Here is a 13,807-nt window from a genome sequence, read left to right as displayed (position 1 = left end):
TTGAACATACATTACATAGCACAGAAATTCATACAAAGTATCCTTAGTAAAACTTATTCAATATAATATGAGCTAAGACAAAACACATCACAAAATGTCAGAAAGGTAATAACCTCTAGGCAAGAAAAGCTTCGATGAGTCCCACTTCTTAAAATGAATTCTCAAACATAATTACTTGCGAAGAAAAATGATAGACTAATACTTATTAAGTACGAAACATAATTCCATGTATATAATGCCACTGCTATTAATTTAGATAACCAAAGTGACAAGGACAGAAGGCATAAAGAATGGATAGGAATATTTTGGATAGAAGAGGTAACAAATATAAAGAACAGGATTGCAAAAACTTAGAATTTTAATCAGTAAAACAACTGAGTACTTCTAAAAATGAAAGAAATGCTCCCCTCTGTTGACTGTTATACTTCAATCATTCTCAATGAAAAAAAAGTACCAAATAGGAATTCAGGAGAACCATCGGACCATATCAATTCTGAATCTTCTAACCTTTTTAAAACACAATAAACAGTAGTGTAATTCACAAATCAACTCCCCTTCCACAGATTCATGGTTTAATTATTATTGCATAGTTGCCGCAATCAAAGTGTTTACTGGAAAAGCAAGAATGCCTGCACCTCTTGCACCTGGATTTTGAGAGAATATAATTGATTCTAAAAATTTTTTCATGAGGTCATCGTGAAAAAATATACATGTATGTACATTCACTTCAGACCCATGACCTGAAAAATTACGGAACTCGCAAAAAGAAGGCAATTAGCCATCAACTCATAGATTTGATTCCTCACTGAAAAGATTACCAAAATAATAGTCAAAATTACTGTTAAAGAGTGTCAACCCTTATCTTTGGTTGAATATCAAGGATAAAAAGAACTTGTTTCTCATCTAGAATCGATAATTACACCATGGTTTCACAAAAACATGTCACTAATACAATTATTCCTGACATTTACAAAACACTGTCAGCAGAGGGAAGTCTGAATCATTCCGTACCGCAGGAAATTTGGTTGATGAAAAAAGATATAGATTACATTGTGACCAGGTGAAAATGCTGCATTTTCTGAACAAAAACTTGCAATGTTTCCAATGAACAATTTTATTAGATAAAAATTTAATTGCAATGTATTATTTTAATCCTTTATATTATAATTACAGTAATTATTTATACATGTATATTTCATTCGTAAAAGAGCTTGTACTTCGTTTTAAGTTAATTTACAATTTTTGTAAGAAAACTTTACTCTTGAATTTAGGGACTCATCCCTTGTATATTTATTACTACATCTATTTAAATACTTATATGCATTAGTATTCCTACATGAGGATTTAATTTTTTAAATGAATAACTTTTTCACATAAGAATTTTTTTTAATGGGATTGAAAACATATTCCTGACTACAGTGAGTAGGTATTAATGAGTGGTGGACCATTATGAATTCATTATTTACCAATATCTAAATTTGGAACATTTCACTAGTTTTCACAATTTTTACCTACACAAATTGCGTTATTTTTTTTGGGCAAGAGAAATAACATTTTTCAGTAGAGGACATCATTTACGATGAATGTTCGTATTTCAACCCAAATTAGCAACTTTAATGGCCATTATAATCAATTACTTGACCTAATACAGTGTGATTCAGAGCAGTGGCGGATCCAAAAATAGTCAAGGGGTATAGCCCCCCTAATTTAGTTCTGACCCCCACTACTGCCGGGAGGTTATCCCACCTAATCCCCTCTCTTGTCCCTATCCTTGATCCGCCATTGCTCCGAAGTAATCATACTGCGCAGTTGGCAAACCACAATACACATTTGGAATTTTCCCTCGCTCTAGCTTGATGACCTGATGAAAACGATTTCTCTAGTTGATACCATAGAATTCATGGCAAGGAATTTTCATTACAGGTCAAAGAGACAGGTAGTTACAGGATGTATAATTGATTGCTCACCAATTTAACTTCTTTCACAGATATTTTATATGATTTCAAAAGACAAAATATGGCATACTCAAGCAATTACTCTATCTATTTAACTTAACCTGATAATTTTTTGCCAAAGTATCTTAAATATCAACTGAATAAAATACTTTTAACAAGTTTTGCGAAAGATCCACAGAGAAAAAATCATTCGCCTTGACCGGGATTCGAACCCGGATCCCCCGATTTCCCGTCGAGTGCGGGTGACTCCCGTAAAAGTTATCTCCGCGGCTAGTCCCGGTATACTTTAAACCCCCCTTTTAACAAGTTATTCGAAGCAGAAATAAAGAAGAGAACCAATGTGTTTTGCAGGTTCCCTACATAGTTTACCGAATGCTATTCATATAGGTACAACGGGTAGTATGTATTCAGTCCACTAATGGCACCTTCATATTATGAAACATCTACGGAGGAGCTTGCACAGTAAGCTTGTTCGGAATCCATTAACCGCTAATATATGTGATTTTTCATGAAATTCTTCAGGAAAAAGGAGAAAAATCAATTCCACAAAAAATGACTTGAATCCACAACAACGGTTTCACCACAAGGCAACATCAAAAGGTGCTTTGAAGCTGACTCACAACTGATCATATTGGAATGCAGAAAACCATGGTCACGGATTTATATGATTTCATGGAGTCATCACTATATAAAATTAAAATACAGCTGAAAATTCAATAAGTGATTCCATAAAGTGGTGTTGCCAGGATTTTAAAATGAGGAGGGTTTACCAGAGATATCAGGGCCCTTCCGGGTTGTATGGAAAACACCCCAGGGCAAATGGGGTGCCCCCTAGAAAAGTTTGGGATTTTTGATGTTGAAAACATGATTTTTAGGACTCAATATCAGTACTGTTGTAAAGTATTTATTTTTGTTATTTATTGAGGCCATCTTACTCATTTTCGGCACCTCTTATAGAGACTCAAGGGGTTGTAAACCAGAAACCCACTCCTCCTCTGTGGCTATGCCACAGATCCACAGCAAGAAAAACAAACATACACAATTTAATAACTTGTTGCAGCTATGTGATGTACTGATTTCCTTGATGAAATGCAGAACCTAATTTATGCAAAAAAAATGTTCTGGATGGGGCAAAGATCACCTATAGTAGAAGTAAAAGATCATTTTCCGCCCAGTTACATGGCACATAAGCATGCAAAACTTGATCTGTGAACGCACGAACCATATTGGCGGACTGGAATGGAATACATGCCTAAAGGAATGAACCAAACAAGAACAGATTCTAGCTGTTGTCCATGTGATTACACAAATCATAGAAACAAAAGAGCATTTTTGCATTCATACGTATACCCATTATCTTGAGTGTGTTATTACACCAAATAACAATGCCATTAGCTAGTAATGAAATCCTAAGAGGGAATGTTTTAGGACCAGATATTTTGAATAATTTTTTTCCATAAAATATGTGATTAATTAACGGTAGTGCAATTGTGGGAAATGTCTAGCAGCTAGTTAAGTATATTTTTGAAGTTGCAACAATATGTATACATAAAATATAATTTCCATCAAATTTATTATGGGATAAAAATATCTCACCTGTTTTCCATATTTTGTGAATAGTTCTTGATAAGTGGTAGAGTACTCTTGAGGCAGAGAAAGACCATTTTCATAAAGACTTTTCAGAAAGTAATAAAGAGAGATTGGACTAGCAGTGTATAAAGGTTCTCGCGATAGATGTTCCACAATAGTTGACTGGTCTGTATGATGCCACTCCACAAACCCCAATAGTGACCGAATGTGACACTCACGTTCCATTACATCTTGCCAAACCCAAGCAGATATAAATGCCAAGAGACTATTTGGGGGAATTGCCAATGTCTGCGGAATAGGAAAAAAGTCTCTTAGAACAATAAAATAGTAAAAAAGTACATAGAGAATGGCACAATTTTAAATTATTTTTTCAGCATAGTGAAAATTAAATATATTTTCAAGCAGGAACAAAAACATATATGACATTTCTGTCATAGTGCCGAGTAATACAGCTGAAAGGTGTTATAAACTTAATGGAACTGAGAAAAATTGACTTACCTTGTCACCTAGTATCTCTTCCACCTTACTGTATGGATAACTCAATATTTCCTCTTGCTGCAAAATCTCTTCAACGTGCATTTGAATAAATGAAGAGGCACGGGTCGATAGAGCTGGCATATTGTATTTCTCGGCCATATCTTTCACAGACAAACAGTTAGTTACATCTAAATTTTGATCTAAATATTCTGCACAGTACTTTTTCAACTTGGACACTAGAAAATGGTTCGAAAGTCTAAGAAGTTCACTAACGTTGTTTTTATCGATGACAACGGAGCCTGTATACATATAATTTAACAAACACAAGAAAACAGCAGAGTCTTGGCATGTGACGGTCAATCTTTCCTTAACTACCCTATGCATTTTTAATATCGAGTCAAAATATGGAGAGCAGGATGCAAGGACATTTCTATGGGCACGAAATTGTTTTCCTTGGACATATAAAGTCACGTCGCAGAATCTCCCTTGCTCTTTCTGGGCTCTTAGATTCTCAAGAACAATATTTCCTTGCTGGTTTTCACAAAAATTCATTGGATTGTTCGGTAAAACTGCCATAGCCATGTTGACAATAATCAATTAACAAATGGACATGAACAAATAACTGGCGTACCGGTCTTCAGAACACTTGAGAAGCATAATGGAATATCACACATGGCTCCAAGGACGAGGATATTATTTCACATTTCCATCTAAATCCAAGAATAACAGTAAATAACATCTCCCAAAGACAAAAAATTAAATCGAACATAATCCCACCTACCACCGCCAAATCCACAATATTTGCCCATCCCTACAATAAATGAAGAGCAATATTGCGTTCAGTGACACCTATGGTAGGCAACCGCAGGTGGGCGGAGGAAGTCATTCTGCTATTGTCGCCTGAATATTTTCGTACACGGGGATTAAGTGATAAAGAGCTGTGATGTCACATCAAACAGGAATCAGAGGTTATATTTCTGAAGTATTTATCCTGTTAAAGATTTTATAATTATGGTAGATTGTGTTGTTGAAGTACTGTTGCTCTAGCCACTGTTGTCGCTTTGCTTTCTGCTATTAAATATTCGTTTAATTTGAGTGTTTTTTTTGTTGTTTTTCTGCCATGAAAGAGTTCTTAAACATGTTTGTACATTTTAGCTAATGAGAGTTTGAAGAAGTTCTTTGGAAAATGCCGTGATGGTCATGTACGAGTATTTAAGGTTTCGATTGAAAATGGTAGGTTCAAGTCCTTCAAGCAGTACAAATTTGCATTTTTATGTGAAAAGTTAATGTTTTTATTGTAAAAATTAATAACGCATGTTCTTATTCGGGGTTATTATTTTTAACCTCCTGATAATTAGAGGAGCTGACCCTATCAGCACAGTCTGGAGCTAAAGGAACTTGGGAACAAGATTATGATAAGTTAGTTTTGCCTTTGATAAAAGATGATCAACCTTGCTACATCCTATACAGGTGAGGGTATTATGGCAGATTATGGCTCTAAAGTTTTTCATTATTTCAATCGCACCGTTGTTGGTGAAAAGATTGTGAAACTTGTCCATATATTTCCACCATCAGATTCGACTCGCGGAGCAGCACTGGAGGATATGAATGGGCTTTAATCAGCTGGTCTCCAGATGATTCTTCAGTACGGCAAAAGATGCTTTATGCATCTACCAAAGCAACACTTAAGCAGGAGTTCGGAGGAGGGCAAATAAAGGAGGAGATCCATGCCACAGTGAAGGTGATGATTAGCTTGCTATTTTCATGATACGCCTTAGAAGTATTTAATTGTACGCATCATCGTTGTATGCAGAACAATTCTTAGGAAAACTTCTTTATTTCTCATCGTTTAGGAAGAAGTATCTTTGAGTGGTTTTAGGAAGCATAAGGCAAATGCTCGCGCTCCCGCCCCCCTCACCCCTGCTGAGGAAGAGCTTGCTCGAATGCGAATCGAAGGAACGACAGGTTTGTTGGAGAGTCCACTTTCTTACATTATTAAGTCTCAGTATTTGATGTTTTTATTAATTCAGTCTTTTCATGGAAGTATATTGTGTTGCTCCCATGCACACAATTCCAATTTTAAGGCAGAGCTCTTGCATTCAAATTACAGTCTTAACGAGGTGACTCACTTCTCAGCTTCCATCATGAATGATTCGTACCATTGATGACTAAATCCTGTGATTAACTGGTCAATACTTTCAATTACACAATATGAATCCTTAAAAATTATTCTGATGACATTTGAGAATTCCATTCTGATGATGAAATTCTAAGGCAACTAAATAGAATTTTTTTTCCTCAGCTGGTGTTGGTGTGGGAGTTGATTCCAGACAACAAACTCTCTCAGGAGTAGCTTTTCCAATCAGTGCAGAAGCAAAAGACTCCATCATGGAATTAGCTTCAGGAAGATGTAATTATGTACAACTAAAAATTGGTGAGTTTCAATGGGTGCATTCAGGAGGAGTGAGCACTACCACTATAGCTGTGGAATTTCCCCCAGAATGTGACCGCTTAGTCATATCTGGGAACTCTTTTCGGCTACTGTTTGTGTGTGCATTCAATTGATTATTGGTGGGAGATCAAATGTTCGTTCTAAGTGGCCAATGGTGTGTTTTTAGATAATTCATAATCTCCACCATAGCACTCAAACTTCTTTTCCCAATCAGGGAGGCTGAGCAGTGTCGTAATTAGGATTATGCCTTCAGGGGGTGGAGGAGGATGGGATGGTCTAGGGTAGTGACCCCTCCCTCCCAGGCAAACTCTGGTAAAAGTTTTGAAAAATGACTTGCCTGGAAATGCATTTTATATCATTTTGGCACCAAAAATTGAACTTTTAGCAGATGCTGTTATTATATGTCATAACTAGACGATAGTTTTAAATAATTATTTTATATCTCTGAGGATCTTGGGAGGGATCTATCCTCTCATCCATCCCATAGTTACGCCACTGAGGCTGAGAATTTCCTGCATAGTGGTGTACATTGATACCGAGTTAGAAATGTGAGCACTCACACCCTTGGAGTGCTCCTAATTGCATTGTAGGATATGGTATAAACCTAGTTCTTCCATGCATGAAAGACTACGTAGCCGTAGAGCATTTATCATGGGGGCTCCTTGGTAGATTAGAGAAGTTTCTCATAGTACGAAATACACAAGTAGTTGTATATATTAATTGCTTACCTTATTTTTGAGTGTAGTCAGTTGTGCAGCACTTTGAGGCCCTTAGAATCTGAGCACTGAGCACTATTACATAGTAACTCGGTAAGTTTGTGTATGTTTAAAATAAATGTGAATAAAGCTGTCATCACAACAGATAATTTGAACAGAACAGAATATTTATTTTTACAATTCTCATCTTTTCTCACTGATAGTCGTTACATTGTAATGTGAGTGGGCTATCATATAGTATGTGGTCAGTCTCACATTTATCTGTGCATAAGTATTCATTTTCAGCACTCCTTTACTTCTTGGCCACAGAAAGATCTTTTTTACTTGTTTGCTGATACATTGGATTGGCAATAAAAGTTTTATGTGGCGGTTGTTCATGGTTTTTTCAACTGCGTAGCGAACAGTAGAGGATACAGAAAACACTCAAGTGGGGGGGGGCGCAAACGATATTTTGAGCTACCTTTACTTTTATCATAATGAAAATAATCAAGTTACATGCAAAGTTTAAGAAATTTTTATTTGAACTGATTTTACACTTACATAAGACCAGGGGCGCAGCTAGGAATTAAGGGTTGGGGGGGTTTCAGGTGTAAAACACTGGGGTGTCTGAGGGTGTGGAATACCCGCCAGGGTAAGCGGGGGCCCTTCCCTAGAAAATGTTTCAGATAAATGGTTCAAAATGGTGAGTTTATTTACACTATTTTTTAAGAAATATTAATCCAGTTAAGTGAAATAGGTTAAACTTAAAAATTTCTCTGAGCTCTGGGGGGGGTTTATCCCCCAAACCCCCCCCCCCCACCACTGCGCAAGACAATGCCATATTATGACAGACAAAAAGTTACAATTGTGGTTCTGCAATGTTCGGCAATGAAGGCGGCCCCACCAGGGGAAGGCGCATACCCCTGCACCGCCCATATGTATCCGCCACTGATAGTAAATGGTAAATGCATTGGTGGATACAGGACAAAGGAAAATATTGCTCTGTTATGGAGTGCGTACTATTAAAGTTCATTTGAAAATAGTTTTCTTGGGCCTTCATGCATAGAGTGTATTAAAAAAATTTCATTTCTATTTTAAGCAAAATTTTGTTCTTTTAACGCTGGAGTAATTCTTGACTGTAAATTACTTAATTGTAGAACCTATTTGCACTCTTTAGTTTTAAAAAATGTATCATACATTATATGTGTAGATTCAAATCAAGTTTAGATTGCCAACAAGATCAGGGCTGACAAAGTTTTTGATGCATTATTGAGTATAATAAATTTTTTTGGAGAGTGTGTCTATATGATCATTATATCATTCATTAAATAGATCTAGAGAAGGAGGAGATACACCTTTCTGACTGTGACTCCATTGGATTAGATCGTCTACCTGGCAAAGTTCCATCCAATTCGGCACGATATCACCTTTACACTTTCAAGCACACTCATGAGGGTGATCTCCTGGAAGCCATTGGTATGTATCCCTTTGAGTATTCCAAAGTCTTATGTCTGGTCTACAATCCAATGTATCCTATAGTGGAGCCAAAGTGCCATTCTATAATGGCCATAATCGTTGGAGAGATGGCCAATACCATCCTCGTGGCTTATGTTAATGTGTGGGACTTGAGCACGTCTGGTTTCAATGCACTGTCTCACCCAACTGGAAGTTGATGGTATGCACTTCAATTGAGCTTAGCTGTGTAAGCTGACTAAGAAATGAAAATTATGGGCAAGGCATGATACATGTAAAGTAAATAAAAGATATTGGATTGAAAATTATGCTAAGGCATAGCGAACAAAATATGCATTACATTTCATATAAATTAATTCAGTGACTTGGTGTTTACTAGCAGTTATAGTGTTTATGCCAGTAAGGGAAATAGAAATCAGAACTGGAAAATGGGAAAATGAGATTCTGATAAGGGAAAACTTCGAGGGAAGGAGGCCATAAAGACATATACATTAAATATAAAGGTGGAGATAGAAAGTAGTAGTTGAACATGCAGAGCATTGCTGTGGCGGGCGTTTTGTTATGTATTTATTCAGAATAAGACAAAGAAGTAGGTGAATACAAGGTAGAGGCAAGAAAAATTTTTTGACGTGAAGGCCAATGAGGCTTAGTTAGCAACCGCGTAAGGTGCAGAAATGGGTGCAGACAATGACCAGATTACTGCAATGATGGCAAGTTATGTATGATGGATATGTACAAGTCAGTTGAATGGAATGTTAGTTGACATTGTTTTGGTATCTTATTTTAAAAGCAATCTAATGCCAATGTGGGGTTTCCCTTCAACACTCTTTCCTTACCCATCCCTCATGGTGAAAATGACCTAAGCTGTCGTTTCCTCGTCCAAATACCTTACCATACCTGGAAAATTTAAGCCCTTAATGTATTTGGAAATCCAGGATGCTTCTGTCCTCCTTAATCATTGCCTACTCTAAGTTAACTACTTAAATTCAGTCCTTAAAATTACTGGATTAATTTCATGGCAATCAAGTCATGAAATTGATTGAATATCACTGTCAGTGATTTATGATGACAGTCAGTTGTTTCTTTCTGTATTCAGTTCCATGACTTTTCGTGAAAATGGGCTAAGAGTGTTTGAGGTAGACCTATTCTTCCGTACCAATAACCTGTTATTAAATTCCATTGTTTTCAAACTAGAATACTGAATTTGGTGCATGCTTCTAAAGTGTCACAGGTTTAAAGTATATATGTAATGCTTGAATGCTTATTCTTTTTTCCAGTGTTCATATATTCTATGCCAGGGTATTCATGCTCAATCAAGGAGAGAATGCTGTACAGCAGTTGTAAAGGACCTTTGCTGAATTCTATCGAAGATGACATTGGCCTAGAAATTGTGAAGAAGGTGAGGAAAAAATATGTAGACCATCAGCTGTTTCAAAACTTGATAGTCCTCCTCACCCTTGTAAAATAAGTATTCCCTGAGTTAGTTAAGTGTGTACTTAGTTTTTATCCTGCCAATTAATTCTTGCAAATGTGGCAAATAACATAAGTATAGTGACTACACTCTTTTCATTCAGTGTGAAATGATTATCCATATTGATGAAATACTGTTCTCATCTCATTTGGATGTTGAGCAGAGCAATATGAATAGGCTCTTTCATTATTTTTTCATTTATAATTGTGCTATATGTAGTTTAAGGTATAAAGAAACCCATATTTTTTCCCTTTTGTGATTGGACACCTCCTATTTCAAGCTATGTATTCACAAAAAATTGATGGCCCAAGCCCTTTCGCAGATAAGTTGATGACCTCACATGTTACTGACGAGCAGGTCACCATTTCTCAGCTATTCCTCAATCTAACTTATCTTCCTCATATGATTAGTAGATGTTTGCACCATTTTGAGCAATGCCTTCCCTTATGAGCAATTCTCCCTCTCAGCAAGTTTATCAACCAGAACTTAAATGATGTTACCAACTCATGAAATGTGAGCAGCTACTCATTTTTAAATTATGAGAGGTTGGCTGCATGAGTAATTTTTTCCTGGGATAACTTAAATTTCCCTTCCATCCAAGAAATTCTTTTAATGAACTGCAATATTGGGTCTGATGGAGTGACCACATTAAATTTTAACGCTATGCTAACTGCACAACACCAGCATACTACGGGACTCCCCAGTCTGAATGGTTCTGAAATGCCTATGTATTTACGGAATCCAAGAATGAATGATAAACATAATGGGGAAATCCTTTTTTTTTACTATATAAAATTTTAAATAGAAAAAAATCGTTTTTATATTCCTTGAAGATTTTCTCTCGCAACAAATCGAGAAAATCAAAACACAAGGCCTTGGTAGGTATTCTAAGTGATTGTATAAGATTCCCGACATCTCCTGAATCCTTCAAATATCTACACATTATCCTCTGACATAACGGTAAGTTTAGGAAACCACCTTTATAAAGGTGAAAGGTGGATTGCCACTCAGCAGGTTGTTGATTGATTATTGATCAGTAATATTAATCTAGATTTTTGAATTGCATTAAGAAGCATGTGATAAAACTAACTTGCATTTCGCTGGATTAAAATCTATTTTCATGAGAATTTCCTCAGAATAGACTAACAAGGGTAGTGCCTGGGTTGGGAAATGAAGTTTGGAGGGGGACTTAATGGACTTAGAGGGGGAATTAGTGTTTGCAGCACTACCCCACAGTGTTACAATGCCTCAGACATAAGACTAGATGGCCAGCCATTCGCGAGAAAAACGCTCCCAAAACTTTCAGTTCTACAGTATATAATACCCATGCGTCCACTCTCTCAACTGAATGGCGTGGTGGCCAAGGTAGTAAGCTGGCAGGAATAGTTAGCCGAAGGTTTCATGTTCAAATCCATAACCAGACTTTTTTTCCTTTTTTTTCTTCATGATTCCAATTTTTCAGATCATTGTTCATTTCATTGATTAATACATTAATTGAATATAATAATACTCATATATGCAATCATCATCATCACTGGTCAAAAATCCTAGGATTGGTTTGACGCAGTTCTCCTATCAGCTAATCTTTGCAATATTGCAATAATATATGCAATATTGTTAATAATTCATGCGTCGTATTTTCAAAGTACCTATTTGCTTTTCTTTATTGAAAAATAATAAGTACATAATAAATACAGTAGCGTTTCCATTGAAAATTTTTGTTCTTTCAACATTTTCAACTTTTCCAACAAATTTTTTCCTTCAAATATTCGTTCTTGTTGTATATTGAAAACCGTGTGCATGGGAGAGTAATACTTACATTGTGAAGGCTATGAATAACTATATGTTTATTTGCTGGATTCCTAAATTACAAAAGATCCAGAATGATATTTGTCATAAAAACACTTGAAACAAAAGACTATTGTGCAATTTGTGCATCGAATAAATAAGATTTTTTACACGTGCAGCGATTTTTTAAGGATATCTGTCGAAAAGCAGACCTCGTTCACATTTCTAAAGATGTGTCTTTCTGTGGTTAGTTTCGACACGAACAATGCATATTGGATCATTTTGTGAAAAACAGGAGATGATAACTGGTGGTGAACGATTGAGTGAATTTTAATACAATCTGCTCGTGAATAAATATCTCATCCCTGTTCAATTAACAACACTAACACTTAATTTAATTGTTAACAATATTGCATATATGAGTATTATTATATTCAATTAACGTACTGATCAATGAAATGAACAAGGATCTGAAAAATCGGTATGAAAAAAAGTCTAGTTGAGGATTTGAACACGAAACTGTCAGCTTACTATTCCTGCCAGCTAGCTACCTCGGCCAACACGCCGTCCGGTTGAGAGAGCAGACGGATGGTATTACATACTGTAGGACTGTATGTTTCGGAGCATTTTTCCTGTGAATGGCTGGCCATCTAGTCTTATGTCTGGGGCATTGTAGCACTTTGGGGTAGTGTTGCATACGTGCATTATCCCACTCTGAACTTCATTTTCCTACCCTGGCACTCCCCTTCATGATTCTTGACGCATGGTTCCATTGTGGTTTACATTATCATTGGTTAATTTCTCTTACAATCCTATTACCTTAAAAAAGTTCAAGATATAAATAGACATATTTTAACTTCAAATCAAATGATAATGATGTTTTTTCTTGCCGACCATTATTATGACCGACAGCAGCCTTGATGATCACTGGTAATTTTTGGCCATCCAAAAAGGGTATTTTATATGAGACTAATAGTTGCCATTAAGGAAAGAGCCCTCCTTGATGAACCTTTTAATTCTTTGATTTAAAAATTTGAAATGATATTTTATGCAGATGGAGATAGATTCTGGCTCTGAACTCACAGAAGACTTCTTACAAGAGGAGCTTCATCCTAAAAAGAATTTGCACAGGCCAAAGTTTGCCAAGCCTAAGGGCCCCCCAAACCGTGGAGCAAAGCGACTAACCAAGGGACAGGATGGTCACTGACCCAGGTGTTCTCCCTTGTAAGGGATTTTATTCCTGGATCTCTTCCTATTATCATGTAATTCTTAGTGAATAGAAAATTTTCTCAAGAGATCCAAGATAACAAGTTGGCACGCCTGTGAATTGAGTTAGAAAAGTCAGATATCATTTACTGTCCATTAGATTTTATTTGCTTTTCTTGAGTTCGAACATTCTGTTTTATATGATTTGGTAATCCACGAGAAAACTGCTGGTTCCTCTTTCTAAAGTGGAGATTGTCTCACGTTGTGTGAGTGGACAAGTTTTCCTGAATTAAGTATTAATGTCTGATTTAAAAAAAATTTAATCATACCAGTAGGATCAGCAGAAGAATGTGGAACACATGAGCATGATTTAGAAAGATCAAAATCATGATAACAAAAAGATATAAAAGGAAAAGTGAGTTGATTTGAATGCATGGTTCTTTATAAAGAAGTATGCAAATGATGTTTGTATAGTTGGCTTGTTCTTTGTAATGTACCAGCATCTACAAGCCTCCAAATAGATTATAGTTGTGGATATGATAGAAATTTTGGATGTCATCTTTCTATTCTAAAGCTGAGACCATATTTTCCACAGTTGAAAATGCTTGTATTGTTATCATAATCAGAAATTTCTCTCTGATGTAGCTTTAAACTTAATGTATACTACTAATTTATGTATATTTTCCACAGTTGAAAATGC

General features: G+C 36.1%; 2 protein-coding genes across 4 annotated transcripts in view; one reads left to right on the top strand and one right to left on the bottom strand.

The window, feature by feature from the left end:
* Positions 1-4,843, bottom strand: part of LOC124168653 (hypermethylated in cancer 2 protein-like) — a 33,704-nt gene extending 28,861 nt beyond the window's left edge. For all 3 annotated transcript variants that reach the window (XM_046546919.1, XM_046546926.1, XM_046546933.1), the window contains exons 1-2: positions 4,044-4,843; positions 3,552-3,833 (exon numbers count right to left, since the gene is read on the bottom strand). In XM_046546919.1, the coding sequence (XP_046402875.1) occupies positions 3,552-3,833; positions 4,044-4,604 (843 nt within the window). In that variant the 5' untranslated portion in view covers positions 4,605-4,843. The remainder of the gene's footprint in view (positions 1-3,551; positions 3,834-4,043) is intronic.
* Positions 4,844-4,856: 13 nt separating this feature from the next.
* Positions 4,857-13,492, top strand: LOC124168686 (twinfilin). The gene is made up of 9 exons (XM_046546956.1): positions 4,857-4,990; positions 5,178-5,255; positions 5,381-5,492; positions 5,598-5,763; positions 5,876-5,987; positions 6,325-6,456; positions 8,502-8,645; positions 9,920-10,041; positions 12,956-13,492. The coding sequence occupies exons 1-9, from the start codon at positions 4,966-4,968 to the stop codon at positions 13,106-13,108; spliced, it is 1,044 nt and encodes a 347-aa protein (XP_046402912.1). The 5' UTR covers positions 4,857-4,965; the 3' UTR covers positions 13,109-13,492.
* Positions 13,493-13,807: the final 315 nt, after the last annotated feature.

Source organism: Ischnura elegans, chromosome 1 (assembly GCF_921293095.1).
Source record: "Ischnura elegans chromosome 1, ioIscEleg1.1, whole genome shotgun sequence".
Lineage (NCBI taxonomy): Eukaryota > Metazoa > Arthropoda > Insecta > Odonata > Coenagrionidae > Ischnura > Ischnura elegans.
This window is presented reverse-complemented; position numbering and strand designations above follow the sequence as displayed.

Excerpts from the sequence above, each read along its gene's own strand:
- LOC124168686 (XM_046546956.1), top strand. The coding sequence starts at position 4,966 with ATGTCACATCAAACAGGAATCAGAG. Across the intron at positions 4,991-5,177 it reads ACATCAAACAGGAATCAGAG|CTAATGAGAGTTTGAAGAAG; the intron begins GTTATATTTCTG and ends TGTACATTTTAG. Across the intron at positions 5,256-5,380 it reads TAAGGTTTCGATTGAAAATG|AGGAGCTGACCCTATCAGCA; the intron begins GTAGGTTCAAGT and ends CCTGATAATTAG.